The sequence below is a fragment of the Equus przewalskii genome, chromosome 7 (genome assembly GCF_037783145.1).
Source record: "Equus przewalskii isolate Varuska chromosome 7, EquPr2, whole genome shotgun sequence".
In the NCBI taxonomy this organism is placed as follows: domain Eukaryota; kingdom Metazoa; phylum Chordata; class Mammalia; order Perissodactyla; family Equidae; genus Equus; species Equus przewalskii.
Genome location: NC_091837.1, coordinates 7,563,410 through 7,578,854, shown reverse-complemented (window position 1 = coordinate 7,578,854; position 15,445 = coordinate 7,563,410). Strand labels below are relative to the sequence as shown.

The 15,445-nt window shown below is 56.0% G+C and overlaps 1 protein-coding gene across 3 annotated transcripts; it reads right to left on the bottom strand.

Moving 5' to 3' along the window:
- Nucleotides 1–40: 40 nt before the first annotated feature.
- Nucleotides 41–15,198, bottom strand: PES1 (pescadillo ribosomal biogenesis factor 1). Of its 3 annotated transcripts, none has more exons than XM_070626903.1 (15): nucleotides 14,845–15,198; nucleotides 12,135–12,214; nucleotides 11,219–11,372; nucleotides 9,859–9,968; nucleotides 7,330–7,501; nucleotides 7,154–7,243; nucleotides 4,188–4,304; nucleotides 4,000–4,074; nucleotides 3,715–3,801; nucleotides 3,421–3,551; nucleotides 2,933–3,058; nucleotides 2,615–2,799; nucleotides 1,995–2,179; nucleotides 1,714–1,875; nucleotides 41–568 (listed from the first exon to the last, which is right to left on the bottom strand). In XM_070626903.1, the coding sequence occupies exons 1-15, from the start codon at nucleotides 14,866–14,868 to the stop codon at nucleotides 482–484; spliced, it is 1,785 nt and encodes a 594-aa protein (XP_070483004.1). In that variant the 5' UTR covers nucleotides 14,869–15,198; the 3' UTR covers nucleotides 41–481. The 3 variants fall into 3 exon arrangements, with proteins under 3 accessions (XP_070483004.1, XP_070483003.1, XP_070483005.1); XM_070626902.1 differs by lacking the exon at nucleotides 14,845–15,198 and adding an exon at nucleotides 14,296–14,695; XM_070626904.1 differs by lacking the exon at nucleotides 12,135–12,214 and having other exon boundaries at nucleotides 14,845–14,932.
- Nucleotides 15,199–15,445: the final 247 nt, after the last annotated feature.

Here is a 15,445-nt window from a genome sequence, read left to right as displayed (position 1 = left end):
AGGTGGCCCTTCAACCCGAGCAAGGCTCATGAACACAGAATTCAATTGGCTGCAAAACTCCAGCCGTTTAATAGCAAATGCTTCCCCATCCTCACCCCATCACGGCACTGGGAAAATCAGGGGTCCAACTACGTGTGAATGAGTATGTTGGGGGGCTGCGGAAAGCCAGGGTGAATGGGAGCAGTCGACAAGGGGCTGGTCAGGCCCCTGCATCCTGTGTTGTTGACTCCTGGGAGCATCAAGTCAGGCTGGGCACAGAGGCCTCTCCTCCGCCCAGCCACCAGCAGGGACCTCCATGGAAGGGAAGCTGGGGCTGCCCAAGGGCCCAGCCAGAGTGTGAGAGGAGGCCAGGGCCAGCAGGAGGAGGAGGGGCATGGAAACAGAAGAGAGACTTGTCTGTCACCAGGCCTAGGTCCTCCGGCCTGCCCATGCCAAGTCCAGCGCCAGGAGCCGGCCTTGCCCATCAGGAGGCTGCCGTCACTCACACCGGCCTTGCCTTCTTGGCCTTCTTCTTCTCAGACTTCACAGCCTCATCGTGGGCTTTCCGCTTCTCTGCCAGTTTGTTGGCCTGTGAGGAGGAAGCGGGGAGGATAAAGCTGTGATGGGGGGGAGGGCAGGGAAGGCCACTTCCCCTTCTTCTCCTCAAGGCCACCCCTCAAAAGCAGAGCCTCCAGAAAAGCTAACAGACCAATTACCATGAGTCCAAACAAATCTATTTGAATAACCTCAGGTGAGCGCACATACCCTCACCTTTGCCTTTATGACTATTATTTTATGGGTTCTCAGCATGTTACGAGGATCCCAGAGCTGGAGGCAACTGCCCCATTTACTGCCTTCACTTGGGAAAGCTGGGCACCATCCAAACCTGCACCAGGAGCTGCTGGCGAGGGATCAACCTGGTACAGTCTTTCCCCTGGGACCATTTGGCAACATCTATTATAAAACAGGTGGGCCTTTCAACCTGGTGATTATACTCCTCCAACTTTACCCTGCAGAGACACTCGGAGAGAGGTGGGGACAAGCCCAAGATTGTTCTCTAAGAATGACTAAAAATGGAAAACAGTTGAAGCCTGTCAGCAGGGAACAGGCTACGTTTCGTACGATGTCATGGAGAGAAATTCAGGCTGTGATTAAATGGCAAACACACTGCAATACAACCTATATGTAGCATGATGCCCCTAAACCACGTCTGTTATTATACGCAGAAGAAAACCTGGGGGTTACTACAGACCATCCCAAGGGCAGGGCTGTGCGCCACTTCCACGCCATCCGTTAGAGTTCACGTGTACACAAAACTTTTTTAAAAATTTTCTTTATAATGGGCATATGTGGCTTTGCAAACATGAGGAAACAAAAGAGGGAGAAGCTTAACCAAAACCTTACGCAGCCCCTCTGCTTTATGCACTTCTGCTGAGTGGTCCTTTGTAATGCAGGCCCAGAGTCCGCTGGGACAGCTCTGTTCCCAGACCCTGGCAGACTCGGAAACAGTGGGTGTAGGAAGGAGACTGAAACCCTGAAGAAAGCCCAGGCGAGAGCTGCTCACAGCAAGATGCACACACGGGCCTGGGAGGGGGCCCCAGTGGCTGGGCTGGGTCAGGCCAGCAACCTCAGAAAAAGGCTAGGCGAGAGCCGGGAGTCAGCCCAGAGGAAAGCCAGCCTCAAAGTTCACTGGGCGGTCACCTGTGGAGTGTCAGACAGGTGGCCGGGACTCACCTCGCGGATTTTGCGCCTCTTGCCAAACATGATCTTGTTGTAAAGGTACTTCTCCCGCTTTTTCATCATCATGATGGCCAGGCGCTTGGCCTCGCTCTCCTCCTCCTGGGCCAGCCGCTGCTTATCCTCCAGCTTCACGGTGCCTGCCATCACCCTGGGCTTCTGGGGACACAGGGTAGACACCTGTGGATACAGGTTCCTCCCCTGACCAAACCCCTTGGCTCCTGCCCTTCTGAGCCAGGGCTACACCAAGGTGGCCAGTGGGGTTGCTCCCCTGGTACCTTCCCCTCCATCCTCTGCTCCTCCAGGGCTGTCAGTTGGGCCTCTTCCTCCTTTTCCGAACCAGCCTCCACATCTTCCTCCTCCTCCTCCTCCTCATTTTCTCCCCCTTCATCACCATCACCTTCGTTGTCTTCCTCCTCGTTGTCTTCCTCCTCATCCTCCTCTTCAGATTCATTCATACTTCCTATAAACAGCCAATGACTTCTGAATGCCCGGGGAGCCTGCCCTTCCCCTTGCAGGGTGAGAACTGGCACTACCCTCTTTGGCCATGGGGACATTCCAAAGGCAGTGCAGGCCTGTCCCAACTGTGGCCCCTCTGGCCCCTCTCCCCACAGCTCCAGCTGCCTTCAGGGGAAATGCCAGGCCCTCCACCCGAGCTCTGTGCCTCCTATGCAAACATCAACGACAACTTCCAGACCTTTCTTCTGCTCAGCTACTCTGAACATCAAGCAAAACCTGACTGTGGAGCACAAACGTCCCCTTTCCTAAGCCTTACTCCAAAGAGGAGTTAAAGGGCTTTGGCTCCCTGATGCCTGTTCTCTGGAGCTGCCGCCTTTGTGGCCAAGAAGGGAAACAGCCGGCCTGCCCACCCACCGCCTGGCCCGCCCCTCCCGCTCACCTGGGTGCTCTCCCCGCTGCAGGGCCAGCAGCTTCAGCTTCTCAGGGGGGACGTAATCTCCTTCCTTCTCCGACACGAAGGGTGAGAGGTGCGGGGGTAGCTGCACCCCGGGGAAGTAGTCCGCCACAGGGAGGAGGAGCCGGGCGTTCACAGAGTCAAACACCCACTGGGGCTGCACGTAGTACCTGGCGCAGGGTGGCAGCAGAGACAGGTCACAGGGACCACTCGAGGCCTACCTGCATCCGCAGGGGCCTTTAGACAGACCTCTGCACCCAGAAACCCAAACAGGCGGAGGAAGATGAGGCCTTGGGGGCCTACCTGCCGATGACAGGGGTCTGCTGCCCAGGCCGGTCGACAATTTGGTGGGTGATGCAGGGGTCAGTCACGTCATACGTGGCCCCGATGCACAAAGACTTGTCCCAGGACACGTCCCCCCCAAAACTCCTACAAGCACAGGGGGAGCACATGAAAGAACTCAGACGCGAGGTGCCCGCCCTGGGATCCACTGGTCCACAAACTTGCCCTCCTAGAACACACCTGTCCCATCCCCACCTAGCATCCCCCCATCCGGCCGACCCCTCCATCCTGGCCCATGGACCTTCTGCCCTGAGCCAGTGAAAAACAGAGGCGAGCTGCCCTCTGACGAGTGCTTCCCATGGGCTCGGCAGCATGCTGAGCACCTTCCACACACGCTCTGCTGTATCCTCACAGCAGCCCTGAGACGTGGATACTGACTCCATCCCAACGGTACTGCTAGGCGTGCAGTGCAGGACCCAGCTCAGAGCCAGCGCTGCAGGCCTCCCCACCTGAGGACGAAAGCCAGGGCCTCGCGGGGCACCTCGCGGTTCAGGAAGAACTTCAGGCCCTCAAAGAGCTTCTTGTGCTTTTCCTGCGCCTCCAGCTCCTTCCTGCGGTCCTCTTCCTGCAACGCCATCTCCTGCCGCGAAAGGGGCCAGGTGTTGCACCATCAGGCCCACCCATACCCCCAGTGGAGGGCAGGGGTTGGAGATGATCACCTCCCCAGCTTCCTTCCAGATCCTTCAGTCCCAACAACCCTTCCCACCATCTCCCCGCCTTCTGCAAAGCAGCACAGTCCTCACCCCATCGGGCGGAAACTCATCCACCTCGGCTTCCTCCTCCGCAGGCACCACCACGCGGGCCAGACTGGCACTGAGGGCCGCCAGTTTCTACAGGAAAGAAACAGGGCTGCTGCTGGCAGGTGGGGGGCGTCGTCCAGGGTAGGCAGGGACAGTTCTGGGATATCACTGGGTTTGAGTTCGCAGGCAAGCCCCAAGACCACCCATCTAGCCATGACCACTGCACGCCCAGGCCAGGGACCACCCTTCTGAGGGATACAGGGCTAATGTTCTAGAAGCCTCTCTCACCTCCATAGAGCTCTCGGAGTCCAATGCATAGGTGTCCTCACTGGCCTTCGCCTCTGTGTGGGTCTGACCCTCAAGCTGGGAGGCAGGGGGAAGGTCAGAGGAAGAAGACGCCCACAGCCCCAGCCTCCATGTGGGGAGAGACAGCTGTGCCCCCTGCACAGTGAGAAGGGGCTGGGCTGGGGCCCCACCTTGGGAGGGTAGTGCAGGTTCAGAGACTGGTAGAGGCGGAAGTTGACGAAGCCCAGCAGGGTGGTGTAGAACTCGGTGAAGGTGGCCATGACCCTGTAGTCCACGTCTGTCGGGTGCTGGGGGGCACAGGAGGCGCATAAGCAGTGTGGGTGCAAAGACAGCACTGACAACCCACCCAGGGCGAGGGGCTCCAGCCTCCCTGAGGACAAGCCCCTTCAGGGTGGCCCTGCCTTCAGAGCTCTGCCCTACAAGAAGGGGCTAGGTGGTGTATCCCCACCCAGGAGCATTCTGGCACCAGTGAGGCTCTGGACATGCGTCTCAAGGGTTAGGGGTGTCCTGGAGGCCAGAGCCAGATCCCCAAGCTATGAAGAGGGAGCTAGGAGTAAGAAAAGGCAAGGCTTTGTCACAGGAGGGGCTCTCTCCGTCCCCTGCCCCGGCCCTCTCCTCATTCTGCAAGTCCCGGCTCAGACTTCCAGCCTTGCAAAGGTCACCTTCCCCGACCAGTCTGGTCAGAGCTCATGCCTTCTTCACGCCCATGCCAACCTTTGTTTAATGTCTTCTCCGGCGCTATCCTGCGAGCGCCCGAGGGCAGTGTTCCTGGAGCCCAGCACCATCGCTGGCCCGGCTGGGAGAGGCAGCCCTGGAGTAATCTGTGTACCCCGCGGGGGCAGTGGGTAGACAACCCTCAGCGCCCACAAGCCCCGGCAGGAGCCTTGGGACAGACACTCAAAATTTAGCAACCCCCACCTCAGGCCCAAGCCAAAGGCAAAGGCACAACCCGAGGACCCGGGATAGGCTGCGGCAGCTGCCCAGCTCGGCCCCGGGGAGCTCGAGAAATGGTGCGCAGAAACCCGCCTGCTCAGGGCAGAGGCACAGAACCACCATCTCAAGCTGCCGACCTAGCAAGCAGGGGACAGAGAAGGGATGGTCTTGGTCCCTGAGGAGTTGATAAAGCAAAACAGGGCAAGGATCTGAGCCAGACCAAAGTGCCTCAACTCCTGAGCCGCACTGCCCCCCACAACCAGGGAGGCCAGCCCAGCCCTGCCAAGCCCTGGGACCCGGACAGGAGGATGTACTGAACGATGCCAAAATCAGTAGTGATCGCAACGTCCCTTTTGTGTTGGGCGATGCTGAGCTGTTTCTCCACCCTGCCATCAGGCAGTGACCTGGGCTGTGGGGGCGTAGGGGCAAAGAAGTACCTACCTGTCCCCCCACTCACTTCCATCTCTCCAAGAGCATCCGTCAGGGCCCTCGATGGGCCTGGCGAGTATTTGAGCACCCACTCCATTTTCCCCAGCTGAGCAGGGCCCGCCAACCTGCCCCACTACCTGCCTGGGTCCTATCAGGGAGCCCAACACTGGCTGCTCATGGGGAGGGGGCACAGCAGCTCTGACCCAGGACCTGTCCCCCATCCTCCTGCTGAGGAAGCAGCAGCAGTGAACTGGTCGGGGAGGAAGGAGGAAAGGGCGGATGTTCCCCTCCCCCAGGCCCAGCTGTGTGGGGGCTGGCCTCCACAGGGCCCTATTCACCACCGAGGACACACAAAGACCAGTCTGAGCAGCACGGGGGTGGGACATCAGAGAGAAGGAAGGAGAGGGAGGGCCAGAGAGGAAGGAGGCATGGCAGGGCAGAGCGCGCAGGAAGGAGGAGGAGAGGAAGGATGGAGCGGACAAGAGGGAAGAGCCACAGGCTCCGGCACACACACCTGCCCCAGGGAGTGGGAACAGGGACTGCTGAGGGCCAAGCCTGCCACCAAACATCACTGCTGCTGCACAGTCAGAGCAGGGTCGGGCCCTCGAACCCCCACCAGCCCAGGGTGAAGGGGAGGGGCCTGGACCTCCAGCTCCCCCTGGAGCACTGGGAACCTGGTCAGTGAACCCACTGTCCAGCCAGGCTGGCGCATCTGCTCTCCACTGATGGCACCAGTTCCCACTCAACGCACAGGCAGAAAGGGGGGCCAAACGGAGGCCCACAGAACGCTAAGTCAGGCAGAGGGCCTGGCCGAGACCCTCTGGGGGAGTAGAGGCTAATTATGCCCCATAAAGAGACAAAAACCAGGATGTCTCTCAATGCATCCCTGCCAAAACCTCCCAGTCTAAAAAAGAATAATGAAGAAGTCACACCACCTGCTGAATGCTTCTCCTGGGCTCCCCGTCCCCAGTCTACCCAGCCCCCAGCCCTGTGGGGGGCTGGAGCGGGGAAGATGAGGAGTTACACACAGCAGCTTGGCCGAGGTCTGGCTGCCGCTAGTGGCAGAGCTGGATGACGACCCCAGTGGGTCCAAGGGTGGGGCTGCGCTCAGCCACTGTCCAGGCCCCAGCAGCTGCTCACTGTTCAGTGACCCAAAAGAGCCAAGCACTGGGCACTTTGAAAGATTTCCTTCCTTTCCTTTTTTTTTTTTTGGTAAAGATTGGCACCTGAGCTAACATCTGTTGCCAATCAACTTTTTCTTCTTCTTCTCCCCAAAGGCCCCCCAGTACATAGTTGTATATTCTAGTTGTAGGTCCTTCTGGTTCTGCCACGTGCAATGCCACCTCAGCATGGCCTGATGAGCGGTGCCATGTCCGCACCCAAGATGTGAACCAGTGAACCTCGGGCCACCAAACCAGAAAGTGTGAACTTAACCACTTGGCCACGGGGCTGTCCCCAAGATTTTCTTTCTTAAATCTTCATGACAAGGCTTATAAAGTGGAAGCCCATCATTAACTGAGGCACAGAGAGGTGGAGGAACACGGCGAAGGTCACCCAGCTAGGGCATAGTGGAGCCAGGCTGGCTCCAGCTCTTACCACAATGCCGTGCAGCACATCCCCACCCCACCCGCCACCCCACCCCCACCCATGCTTAGGAACCCAGCATATGCTGGATGCTGCAGGACAGCAACTCACCCCTTCGTCCAGGCCCTAGTCTATGAGCCAGAGAAGGAGCAATGACCCGGCACGAGCCACTCCCAGTGGGAACACTCACGTCGTGGGAGAAGGCGTAGGGCATGATCCACACGATGGGCTGTCCCAGCACCTCAGCCTGGTAGTAAATGCCTTTAATGGACAGGAAGACCTGGGGGTGGGAAGGAACAGCATGTGAAAACCAGGAGCGGCAGGGCAAGGAGCGGGGTGGGGCCCCACCAGGCAGCCCTGGCTCACCTTGCGCAGGGCACGTGCGGCGATGACATAGTGCAGGAACTCCACGGTGAGCCGGCGGCACAGCTGAATGGTCTGCACATGGCACTTGCCAGTCCGTGGGAAGGTGGAAAAGAGGAAGCACATGGAGAGGGCATCGTCCAGGTCCCGCAGGGCGTCTATGAAGGTGGGGTACCTGCACGGCCGAGAAGGCAGTGCTCACAGGCTCCGTCAGCGGGGGCTCCAAGAGGGGCCCTCACCTCCTTGCCCCAACCCTGTCAGCCATCCCAGAGGCCCCATTCCCAAGCCAGGCCTTGCCACTGCCACCTCCTGACCAGAAAGTCGGGCAATGCCCAGGGGCCTGGCAGTGCCAACCTCTCCACAGCCTTGGGAGGAAGCTCGGGACCAGGACACCGCCACTTAGCTCCGAGGATCAGAGAAACTTTAACAGGAGTCCTCAGGACACCCAATGCTCACCAAGGACTCAGCCTTGACCCACTTCCATATGTCACGGTCAAAGAGAACAGACCAAGTCAGTGGCTAACTCTTTCTCAAGGTGGAAACTTTGGTTCAAAGGGAAACCTATCTGGAGGCCAAGACAGAAAGGAGAAAAATGTGACACTGACCTAGGGCAGAGGGTGGGGGCCCGCCTGTCCTCAGCAGCACGTATGTCTTAGCTTGGTCACAGGTCACCAGACTGGGTTATGTCTTGTCTCTCATCACCCAGACTTCTGTCTAGTTTACAGAACCAATAACAACCAGGCAGTAAAAATGCCAGAACCGGATCTGGGCAGACAGACTCAGAGCAGGAAGTGCTTCCAGGAATCCTGCGGTAAATTAGGAAGCCAACGAGAATGAGCCATCCTTGGCAGGATCCACTGCTGTGTGGCTGCCGTGCTGAGGCACAGAGGCGTGGGGCATGGAAAGGACACTGGAGTATGAGTAACGACACCTGGATTCCAGGCCCAGCTGTGACCCTGGGTGGGTCACCCTGCCTCGCCCGATCCCAGTGGTGTCATTTGGAAAACGACCGTTGGACCAGACTGCTGGTTTAAAACCAGACTCTTGCAGCTCCCTGGCAACGCCTGGGGACAAGTGGAGAGAGGGGCTTCAAGTCTCCTCCCCTGGCCAGAGCAGCTGTCAGAGCCTCTGGCATCCAAACTGCCTTCCACGAAGCTTCCTTTTGAGGAAAGTGTCCTGCTGCTTCAGAAAAGAACTCTGTGAAGGCCACGGGACCAGAGTGAGCCAGGGTCCTTCCAGCCCGAGAAGGAATCATTCACGGCAACGAGTCAGAAGGGGCCTGGCAGGTCTGCAGACACAGACCAAGACGGCTGAAAGGCTGCAGTGACTCTCGCCAGACAATAGCAGGAGAGGTGTGCGGCTTCCTGGTGCAGAGGTGGGAGCCCCACTGGGCCCCCTCTGGTGCCTCCAAGTTTCCTCACTCTCCCCTTGACAGACAAAACCACCAACCCAGGCCCTTCGTAGACACAGCACATTGCCATTGCTGCGCCACTGCTTTTCCTCCTTAAGCAGTGGCTAAGGGGATGGGGGTGACGCAGAACGGGAACACCACAGCCACACTGTCACTCGGTGTGCACTCCCTTTTTTCTTGTGCCTTTTTGTCATTTGTTCCACACAACAGCTGGAAGTCACAGGGAGGATAGGAGCAACTGTCATCTCTGTCAGAGAGGAGGACTTGCTCAGAGGAGGAACGGTTCTCAGCCCCCAGCTCGCGGGCTGCAGGGCTGGGGTGAGAACAGCAGCTGTCGAGCTCCTAGGCCAGGGCTCGTCCTGGACTAGCCCGTGGCTGGCGTGACTCAACGAAGCCACATCCATACAGCCTGCAGCTAAGCGTTCCCAGGCCGGCCGCCCCAAAGAGAAGGCGGACATTCACCTAGCCCTGGGTTTCCAAACCTCAACACTAATGACATCTCAGGCCAGGGTGTTCTGTGATGTGGGGACTGTCCTGTGCAATTGTAGGGTGCTCAGAAGCATCCCTGACCTTTATCCATTCCATTAAACACCAGCAGACACCCCCCATCCAAGTCATGAGAACCAAAAGTGTCTCCACACATCGCCAGATGTGCCCTGGGGGCAAAACCACCCCTGGTTAAGACCACTGACTTAGCCAATGAATGAGCGAGACTGCTGAGGTGGCTGGGCAAGGAACGGTTAAGATCAGAGGTGTCCAGCCACGTCCTCCAGGTCTGACTATGCACCTGGTGTGCATCCGCAGAACTCTGATGCACTCTTTTGCACTACAGGGCCTTTGCACCTGCTGTTTCCTCTGCTTGGACCACACTTCCCCTGGCTGGCTCAAATGTCTCCCCTCAGAGAGACCTCCTCTGACAAGCCTGTAACTAACGTATGTCCCCCAGCCTCCTTCACATGGTTGGCATCCCTCATGGCACCGACTCTGACTTCCAATCATTACAGCAATTTGTCAGTTTGCTTTTTGGTCTGTTTCCCCCAAAAGGATGCCAGGAAGTTGAGCAGGGTCTTGGTCTTGTTCCCCACTGTATCCCCACTGCTGGGACTGAGCCCCCAACTCACCGCTCCTTGACAATGTGGTCAAGCTTGTAGTTGGGCTTGTTGTCCTTCAGACGCTCCACGGTGTTCCACTCACTCTTCCCATAGGCCTTCCGGAGCTTCCGGACGAACACCTGGAAGAGAGGAGACCCCTGATGCTGGGCCGAGGGCTCCTGGAGACTCCTCTTCCATGGAGGGGGATACAAGGGGCGGGAGATTCTCAGGGCCTCCTGAAGCTGACCACAGCTGTCTGACTGTGCCATCTGTCCCCTCAGCCCAGGATGTGCCAAACAGCCAACTCCAGGGAACATCAAGACGGACCCACAGTGACGAGCGGAGCCAGCCTGCTGCAGCCCTGTGACGATGAACAGGATAACCACTCGAAGATGTGCCAACTCCACAGGTTTAGGTGAAAACGTAATGTCTCCAGCCCTACTTTCCAAGTGAGCAGAGACCAACTGAGCCGCCAGCGAGGCAGATCAGGGCCAGGAGGCCCAGCCTTCGTTCCCAACGTCAGTGTGCATGGGCACGAAACAAGCCAAAGGTCCGTGTGTGGGGCGGGGTCACACAGGAAAATGCAGCTGAAGCCAGTTGTAGGCCCAGAAGGTCCTCCAAACCAACCAACCTCCCTCCAAGTACTTCGAGTCAGGCCTGCCCCCAGTCCTCTTCAGAGGCTCAAAGGCCGCCTCTGTTGGGGTCATGAACAGCAGCTCCGAGACAGCCATTTCCCACAATGGGCCCACTTCCAATGCAGTGAGTTTAAGTAGTTGCAACACGCAGAGGCAAGAGAGGGCCAGTCACCCACCCGGCCGGGCTTGGGCAAAAGGGCTGGTGGCAGCTGCTGGCCAGTCTCCAGTGGCCGCCAGGTGGCGCCCCACCCCTCCCAGCCAAGGCCTCTGCCTGGCCCTGCTGCCGGGCAAGTGTCAGTAACAGCAGTCTACTTTCAATTATGTGCATTTGGTACAAATGGGTTTCTACTTCCCCTGCGGTATTTAAGCATTTAATGGTTTCTATTTGTGGAATGAAAAGCTTGGTCTCCGGGGAGCAATTCCAGAAAGAACCTGAATAGAAGAGGTTTCTTTAGGCAGAGAACACGCCACAGAGCCCCTCAAATAGCACCATCTTTGCCTCAGAGGCAATAAATTTACTCTTTTCCAAAGAACCAGGGGAAAGGTACGACGAGTAAAGCATTAATCACGTGCCAGGTTCTGTGCAAACGATTTCCACGTGTGCTCTCAGTCAATCCCCCAAGACATTCCTTTGAGGAGCAAGTACCTCACCCTTTGTGGAGGCTCCTGGGAGAGGCTGAACCTGCCCAAGGTCACAGTTAGTGGGTCACAGAGCTGCGCTGGGCCCCCTGCAGACCCCAGAGCCCGGGCCTCACCTTGTACTCCCGGAACTTGTTGACGATGGGTTCGTGGAGGAGGAACTTGATGTCTTTGATAAGGTAAAAAGTTCGGGCCGCCGTGGAGCCCTTGTTCACCTTCTTCTTGTGTTTGGGTTCGTGGGGATAAATGCCCTTCAGGATGCACAGCCGCCTGGAAAACAAAGGTCATTCCTCCTGTCAGTAAACATGCTGAGCGCTGCCCATGCTGGGCCTGGAAAAGAGCAGTGAACAGGGACACTGGGGCCCTGCCCTTGGAGAACTCACATCCTAGTGCAGGAGTCTGACAACCACAAGTTCCCTGAAAATCACATCATGCAGACTGTCACAGGCACCAGAAAGGAAACAATGATGTTGACAGGGGCAGCAGGCAGGCACTCCTTTTTAGCAAGGGGAGTCAGGAAAGACCTTGCAGAGAAATCGATATTGTAGCCATATAAATGGTAGAGGGAAGAGCACCCTAAGAAGGAGGACAAAGGCTGGAAGGGTGCAACGTGCCGGGCGTGCTTGAAGGACTACAAGTGGGCCAGGCAGCAGGGCCCACAGGCCATGGAGTCTGGGTCTGACTCTGTGAGGAGCTGAGAACACTGAGCCACAGGACCAGGGTCTCTTCTGCAAGAAGAGAGGGAACAGGTGACAAAGACTCAGATAGAGAGTAGCAGAGAGACCACTGTACCAGTGGTCCCATTCTGATGACTCGGGGCGCATGAGCCAGGTCTCCTCCAGCTTCCCCACGGACCAGGCCTGGCAAAGCACAGCACACTAAAACAAGGTGAGGCAAGAAAGAAGGGGCATATTAGAATTCCAGACAGAGTTTGTGGCAACGCAGGTAAGACAGGGACGCAGCTGAGTTTTCACTGTGTAATTTGCTGCCCAGGCACCCTGAGGTCACCCTCCTCCACTCCTCCCACCGCACCTGAAGTCAGCCAGACTCAGCTGCAGCTTCTTCCGGGCTTTGTTTCTCGTGATGTAGTTGGTGGCAGAGCCTCGTTCATACTTGACAGGGAAAAAACAATTCTCCATTAGCAAGGATTGAAGCAACTGACATCAATCTCTGGGCATTCCTTGTGCCAGAGGCAACTAAGACTCTGGATAAGTGACCAAGAGGTTTCTGGGACAAGAAACACTGGCTGGAGGGAGCTCACGAGCCTCAACAAGCTTTCCTGCAGCATCCTTGCAGTAGCCTGCATAAATGACACATACACCTGCATGATGCTGGGGACCGTGAGGCTGCTGTGGATCCCATGCTGTGCCAAGCACTTACCAGTAGCTGAGTATTGGCCACTATGATTAGTGATTTCCAAACATTTCATTTAATCTCCACAACACTGGGAGGTGGATGCCATTAAAACTCCCATTTTACAGAGGAGGAAACAGGCTCAGTGACAAACCTGCCCAGGTCACATAACTTTTTAAGAGTCTCAAACCTAGGTCTGAGCCCAGAGCCTGAGTGTCTAACTCACTAAGCCTGTGTTCTCAACCTTTCTTTTCATTATAACCACTCCTCCTCCATCAGAAACTTTTTTAGACCTCTTCCCCCCTCCCACAGCCCTATGAAATGTTAACACCCAAGATATACCATAGATCTGTTTACGTAATGTGGTCCTGTACAGGGGTGCAAACCACTGTAACATCTAAGAGCCCTCCCAACCAATGTTTGTTCCCTTGGGAGTGACATCATCTGACTGAGAATGCATGCTCTAAGCCACACAATCTTTCCCCTTCCTCATTCATTCATTCAACAGACCTCTACTATGTTCCAAGCATCAAGCTAGATGCTGTGAGGGCAATAAAGACGACACGCCTGGTCTCTACCTACCCCAACAGAGCACGCTATGTTGTGCAACCATCTGGATGTCTGTGGTACCAAGATGCTGCCTCACACTCACTTCTCTGCATCCCTGATAAAGAGTAGCAGCACACCGTACAAAGCAGTCTGCAACGGTAACCAACCATGTCCTTTCCACACAAGACCTTCCGCTGGAGTAAGACTGTGGGGCCTCGATGGCCAGGTCCCACTCTAAACATGCAGCCCTCCGAGGGCTATGTTTATGAATAAACTCACAGTCACGAAACACACCCTTCATTCATTCTTTCCTTCAGACATTTATTACCTGTCTATTGGGGATCAGACTCACACCAAGTCTTGGGGATACAAAGATGAGTTAGACTGTCTCAAAAAGTTGAGTCTCCATTAGAAGTGTTTTCCATTGCCTTATGCCACACATACTTCTACCACTATACTACTCCTTTTAAACATTAAGGGGATCAGTAGTTCTCAACTGGGGTGATTTTACTCCTGGAGGGGGATGAGGGGGAGAATTAGGCATTTTGGATTGTTGGGTGCTACTGGAATCTAGTGGGTAAGAGGTCAGGGATGCTACTAAACATCCTATGTTGCACAGAAGAGCCCTTCCCACAACAAAGCGTTACCTGGCTCAAAACGGCTGTGAAACCCAGCTTTAAAAGCTGTCATGATTTGTTTACCTATCTGCATCTGTGCCACAAAGGAGGATTTTTCCATCTTATATTTTTGCAGCTCCAATCACTAGCATTTACTGGGTGCTCAATAGCACGCCGGGTTAAACACAAATTGCCAACAGAAACTGTCAAGCTGAAGGAAACACCTGAAGCACCGACATCTTCCTTGCCTTCCTCCCGCCCCCAACCTTTCATGTCACCGAAGTGATCCTCCATTCAGCAACAAAAACTCCTTGAAAAACCGATCATGTTACTCTCCCTTTAGTTGAGTCCCACTGCCTTTAGAATAAAATCCAAGCTCCTCATCGTGGCTGACACGCCTGGCACCATCTGGTCCCTGTCCAACCCCAACCTCACTAGATGCCAGTCTTCCCTAGGTTTACTATACTCCAGCCATCCTGATGTCCTGCCAATTCCTTGCAGACAGCAAGCCTTTCCCCGCTAAGGGTCTTAGCACTCAGTTTACCCTGCCAGACTTGTTCGCTAAGCACTCTCAAGCCCTAGAACCCATCCGAGATCTTCTGATCTTTCAGATTTCAGCTTAAACGTTATGACTCAGAGAGACCTTCCAAGACAACACGAACTGAAGTAAGTACCCTTTTATATTCTCCATCCTTATTCCTCATTTGCTTCCTTCACACCACATCTAAAATCTGTGATCGTCTTATTTGGTCGTTTAGGGTCCATCTTCTCCACAAGAAAGTTGGCTCGAGGAAGGAGAGGAACACATCTGTTTATGTCTCCATCCCCAGAGTCCAGGGCAGGGCCTGGCTCAATCGAAAAGGGAATAATAAGTTTCAGAGATGATGAGCTCGACGTAATAGCGGCTTTACATAATATTTATCACTCAGTAAACAGCAGTCCTCCGGCTAGGCCCGCTTTTGGGCTGAAGCTGTGCTTGGTAATCTTAACACTCGTTTACAGTCCCGCTCCACGGTTCTTTCCCGGATTTCACCGACCGAGTACTGCCGTCCTCCCCCTCGCCTCGCGGACCCCTTCTCACGGTTGTCTCCCATTGCATTGACACCAACCGTTTCTGTACCCACGATGGACCAAGACCGGGGAAAGACGCAGTCCCCAGGCCCCGTCGCTCTCGTCTCCCACCTTCTGGCGCCCCCCGCCACCCCGGTACCTCCCCCATTCACCTTCTTCTTCTCCAGGCCTCCCATGACTCCACGCTGAACGGTCTACCAGCTCCGTGCGAGCAGACAGCGCCGCTTCCTCGCGCACGTGCCCCGCCTAGGGCCCCGAGGCCCCCACGCTTACGGCCTGTGCGGGGTGGCCAGTGTGGTGCCTGAACGAAGCTACGGAAAGATGGGGCTTTTCTCCTCGAGGTTTACAATTAAACGCTCTGAAACAAACCAGTAAGACCGATCTTTGGAGCTCTTTCCCATCTCTGAGCCCATTACAATTTTACTGTTTAAACAAGATACTCAGGCATTTCTATAATCATCCTGATTAGGAAGGCTTGCCCTTTAAGCCCCGTTGCATATTGGGATGGAGGGGGGCGGAAAACTTGAGCCAGCGCAGTGCCTTCTGGGATGCAGAGGGGCGCTACCCTCTGAGGCGAGTGAGCGCGAGTTGCGGTTGTTACGGTAACGGTTGCTAGGCGCCGTGGGAACCGGGCTCCCGGGGCAGAGAAGCGGCTGCCGCCGGGGGCGCTAAGGGCAGGTGCGCTGGGTTCGCCGCCCGCCATCGGCTTTTCCTTTGACTTGTGGCTTGTTGACTTTGACTTCCTTGACCTTA